Source organism: Capsicum annuum, chromosome 5 (assembly GCF_002878395.1).
Source record: "Capsicum annuum cultivar UCD-10X-F1 chromosome 5, UCD10Xv1.1, whole genome shotgun sequence".
NCBI lineage: Eukaryota > Viridiplantae > Streptophyta > Magnoliopsida > Solanales > Solanaceae > Capsicum > Capsicum annuum.
Genome location: NC_061115.1, coordinates 5,490,580 through 5,496,135, shown reverse-complemented (window position 1 = coordinate 5,496,135; position 5,556 = coordinate 5,490,580). Strand labels below are relative to the sequence as shown.

General features: G+C 33.5%; 1 protein-coding gene across 1 annotated transcript; it reads right to left on the bottom strand.

Moving 5' to 3' along the window:
- Positions 1 to 334: 334 nt before the first annotated feature.
- Positions 335 to 2,681, bottom strand: LOC107872289 (cytochrome P450 71AU50-like). Its single transcript, XM_047412439.1, is given in 2 exon segments — positions 335 to 1,241; positions 1,708 to 2,681. Coding segments are annotated over 2 exon segments (1,500 nt in total). The 5' UTR covers positions 2,593 to 2,681; the 3' UTR covers positions 335 to 626.
- Positions 2,682 to 5,556: the final 2,875 nt, after the last annotated feature.

Below are 5,556 nucleotides of genomic sequence, written 5' to 3'. Positions count from 1 at the left end.
TGAACTATATGTGAAAAAGTTGAGACACATCTGAACTTTAGGAGGCTCCTATTACCCCCCTGGATTAATTAAAATTATATTTTTGACAACCTTACTGCCTACGTGACACAACACACTGAAGGGTCCACGTAGGCACATGTGTATGCCACTTATGTGCCACGTAGGCACTAAGGTTATCAAAAACACGATTTTAATTAGTCCATGGGACAATAGGACCCTCCTAAAGTTTGGGTGTATCTCAGCCTTTTCGCATATAGTTCAAAGTGGAAATAGAGCATTTTCCCTCATATTTATATTAAAGTAAATAAAATAGTTAAAAAAAACCAAGAACGTATCAGTCAACCATAATTAAATAATAAATATGTATGGAAAACACATATCATATATTTATGAATTTTATGTAAACATCAAATACTAATAAGTTTTAAACACTCCTATAACTATAAAGTGTATAAATGTTGAATAACATAGATACACTAGGCATACAAGACATAATGCCAAGTCCTCTCTTAACCAAGTTTAATTTGGCTCAGTTCAACTCGATCATTTATTATTCTTAATATCAACCATACATCAAGTTTAACTCGGCTCAGTTCAACTCGATCATTTATTATTCTTAATATCAATTATACAAGTAGCCGGTACGTAGGAATAGCCATTAGATGTTGAGCTCTACCCATAGTTAAACCAAATATCTCAGTCATGTCTAAATCATTTGGCGTCATACCATTTGGTAGCTCCCAATCAAAACAGTGAACCATTTGTGCTAGAACCAAGCGAACGGTTATGAGCCCTAATTGTATACCAGGGCAACTTCTTCTGCCAGAGCCAAATGGCAAAAGTTGAAAATCATGTCCACGAAGATCAATGTTGCTACCAACAAATCTTTCTGGTACAAACTTCTCGGGTTCTGGCCAAACTTCTGGATCTCTTCCGATTGCCCAAGTATTTACTAGAATTCTTGAACCTTTAGGTATATCAAAGCCATCAATTGTGCAATCTTCAATGGATTCATGAGGAATCAATAGTGGTGCAACAGGATGAAGCCTAAAGCCTTCTTTAATGACCATGTCTAAGTACTCTAATTTTTCCAAATCTGATTCTTCCACCATTCTATTTAAGCCAACTACTTGTTCCAACTCATTTTGTAATTTCTTCATTACTTTTGGGTGTCTTATAATTTCAGAGAAAATCCAGTCAATTGCTGTTGATGAGGTATCCATTGAAGCTATTAGCATATCCTGCATAGAGAACTCTTCTCCAATTGTTAAACAAATAACATTCACAAGCATGTTTAACCATCAAATTCTTTGAAGATAGTTATAGGTAACCATAAAATAAAAAAAAAACAAGATTTGTAATCCTTAAGTATAAAATAAATTGCTTGTTGTAATAGGTAAATTAAACGTGACTTATGTTGGCGAAATTCTTCTTACACTTTGGTGAATATAAGTTAAAACTCAGTTAAAAGTAAATCGATGGAGTACATGAATTATTACACTATCAATTTTTCCAAAGATGTCTACAAGTAACCCTACATAACAAGTGATATTTGTGATTTTGAAAAAGATGACAAGTCACCTTCTATAAGCAAAAAAAAAAAAATGATCTGCTAGTGAAAATCTTCTCATTCTGTTAGTAAATATTAGTTAAGGTCAACTTAAATTAACTTGTAATTTTATTCATGAATGATGAACCAAACATTACCAGTAACATAGCTTTGACATGGCGACGATCAAACTCAAACTCAGCTTTTCCAGATTGCATGATATTCATCATAGTATCTACGATATCCTTTGTTTGCTTCTCCTCTTTGGAATCATGAACATGTTCATCAATAACTCTCTCAAAAAAATCATCAAAAATCTTTGCCAATTCCTTCGAACGACGAGTTAGTCCCTGCAAATCAAACACATCAAGAAATGGAATAAATTCACAAAAATTAGGTGTTGATGTTACAACTGCAGTCTCTTCAATCACATCTTTAAAACCCCTTTCATCAAATTCATCATCCATGTATTTTTTCCCAAATACCATTAAACAAGCCATGTTGGCACTTAAAGAAGCAAGTTTAGCACTTATATCAACTTCAACACCACTAGAAGCTGCCCTATTGATAAAAGTCACGAAATTTGCAACTTCTTGTTTTCTCATGGCTTGAAATGAATTGATCTTGAGATTACTAACTAATTCTAACGTGCATAATTTTCTCATATTTCGCCAATAAGGTCCATATTTTGAAAACGTCAGATTTCTCTGATTGTGCGCGATGTATTGAACAACTTTATTATCTGGTCAACTCGCAAAAATAAGATCATGTTTTTTCAAGAATTGTTCAGCAGCATGAGGAGATGAAGCAACAATTATAGGAACAACACCAAATCTCATGCTCATTATGGGACCATATCTTTTAGCTATTTTATGAAGATCTTGGTGGACATTTTTGCCAATCATATGAAGATTTCCTATAATTGGTAGCCCTTTTGGGCCAGGGGGAAGTTTTTTCTTCTTTTTCATGAATTTATTAAGTAGTTCTTGAACAATGTATAGCACTACAAGTAGTGCAAGAACTTGTAAGAATATTGAAGCCATGAATATATGTAAATTATTGTTTTTTTTTTTTGCTTCCTAACTTGCTATTATTTATAAGGAAGTCATGTGGCAAGTGAATTTTATGGGCTCTTTTGTTGATTAATTTTTCGCATCCATTTTCCAATTATATTCAACCAAAAAATAGTCCCCTCTTCTATTCAAAAATGGTTGCTACTTCCCTTTACCCTCATTTCAGTACTCACTAAAACTAAATTGACTTTTTGACAATAATTGATCGAAGCTAATTAATAAAACAAGAAAAAGAAATGGGTATTCAGAGTTGGAATTCAAATTGAGTACATATTTCGTTTCAATTGAAAATTTAAAATTTAGTGCAAAGGTTATTATTTCATGTAAGATATTCCTTAATCCTTAAACAAGTTTGGTTTAAGCATTAGTAAGAAAATCTTAAGGGGTTATGTAACAAAACTAACATATGTAATACTATGTTTGGTAGTGTTTTAGTTGCTTTTTTGTAGTATTACATTTGATTATCATTTTACAATCCTATATAAATAATACAGATATAAATTATGACTCAACTTATGTATTATTCTATATGAAGAGTAAATGAATAACAAAACAGAAATTAATTATACATGCATAAAATGATTCTACTAATAATATAAAATGACAAATTTATTCTCTTGTCACCCCCACTCTTCTGGGAGATTAGAAAGATGTTGTGGCTTTTGTGGTGATGCTAGACAATTTTATTGATTTTAATCAAAAACAACAAGACCTCCAATTGTCAATGACACAAACGTGTCATTAATTATGCCATGAAATTTATGGTGAAAGTCATGGTTTTGATGAAGTTGGATCACAGAACTGTGCCTGGGACCTGAGTATAGTGGGAAGGGGATTTTTGGAGTAACCGGTAAAGTTGTTGTTATGTGATTAGGAGTAGGGATCACAAAAGAGTGTCTGGGTATAGTTGGAGGGGAATCTTGGAGTAACTGATAAAGTTGTTGTTATGTGATTAGGAGTAGAGATCACAGAAGAGTGTCCGGGTATAGTTGGAAGCGGAATCTTGGAGTAACTAGTAAAGTTGTTGTTATGTGATTAGGAGTAGAGATTACGGAAGAGTGTTCGGGCATAGTTGGAAGGAGGTGTTGAAGTAACTAATAAAGTTATTGTCATGTGACCTGAAGGTCGCGAGTTTAAGTCATAAAAACAACCTTTTGCAGAAATTTTAAAAAATGATGTACAATGACATAGGCAGAATTTTTAATAAGCGGTCCCTTATATTTATAAGAAAAAGGATAAAAACTTAACTACCACGTTATAATGTATGATATACCTTTGGGTTTTCCCCATAGGCATAGACTTGTGGTAAGCTAAAAAATGTCAATTCATTTGAATAAATAGTCAAATAGTGTCATTTCGTATAATATATGAAAGTGGAAGCTTAGAAAGCATATTTACGTAGATCGTTTTACAGCCACACGTTGAGTTTTATTAATACATTGAGATAAATTAATATGACTATAGTTTGTCTATCATTACTTGCTATTGCTCCTTTGGCACAATTTTTCTAGAAGAGGTACAGTACACTCTTTGTCCACCTCCATTGATCTAAACATACATCTATCGGCCAGGTATTGCCTATCCATTTTCTCTAATTATTTTTTATGTTCGACCGATCAAAAGATTAAAAGTTTTATTTTCTCTATAAAAATAAAATTTTAAAAAATAAGATTTTTTTATTTTTTTTTGTGAAAGTAGAAAAAATAAGTTTCACAAGTTCTTTATACCCTTTAACACACTTTTTTTTCACCTCCACCTCTATCCCCACCACAACCTGCCCCACACCTTCATCTCTCATATTATTTATTTAGATTATATTTAATTTTTGATGATATCTAATATCTTTTACTTACATATCGAACACAAGAAAGTAGCAAGAAGCTTACTTATTTTTCTGAAAAATATTTTTCTTCATAACAAACATACCCTAACTAATTTAACAAAGGGGGTAAATGTAATGACCCTTAAGGTCATTTCCTTGATTTACACATATTTTTGATGTTTTGAAAGTTTCCACAGTGGTTACATGTCATTTATGATTTGTGGGAACTGTTGGTGCGATCATCGTGCAGTTCATTTGGGTTTTAGGCTCATTTTACTGCTTTGGAGCTATCGTCGTTAAGAAATTGGTCTCGTACCAAAACTTCTATTACATGTCCTCGGATGAGAATTCTGACCGAGTCATCAGCTCTGGAACGTTGATTTTAGGCTAGGGGGATCCTGGGTTCAGGTTCCAAGGCTTGCAGTCTCGTTTTGGGCTATTGGGTGGATCTTATGAAAAATGAAACTATAGGTATGGGGCCTATATGTAGTCAAAAATAATCTCGAATGAAAGTTTCAACAATTTCATTGAGATTGAAATGTCGAATTTGGTATGGTTGCATAGTTTGTTTGTGTACACGGAGTTCCAAACGAATTTCAAGCACACGATTGAAGTCCATTTTGGACTTAGAAAATTTGTTGCCTCAGGTTGCTGGTGCAACCGCTTAAGCGATTTTTTCACTGCTTAAGAGGTATTTGCCTTAACAGTATTGGGTCGCTTTAGCGGCATTGAATATTTAGCCGAGGGACGCTTAAGCGATCAATGTCCATTTTAGCAAACACCATTTTAGCAGTCAAGGTAACACTTTAGCGACGCCCGCATCTCCGTACCCAACCGCTTTAACAATAGTCGCTTAAGTGACTACGTGACCGCTGTAGAGGCATTTGAGGATTGTTAATTCTCCTTTCTTCATCCGATTTTTTCCTCATTTTCTCCACCATTTTCTACCACTTTAGGAGCATGTAACGTGAGGAAGTGGGAAAAATCATCCATTGAAGCTAAGATAAGCTAGGCTAACACTGCTTCATCATTTTTCATTATTTTTTTCGTCAAATTTCATCCCATTTCATTGTAAATTAAAATTCTTGAATAGTAGGTCTTTAAATCCTTGG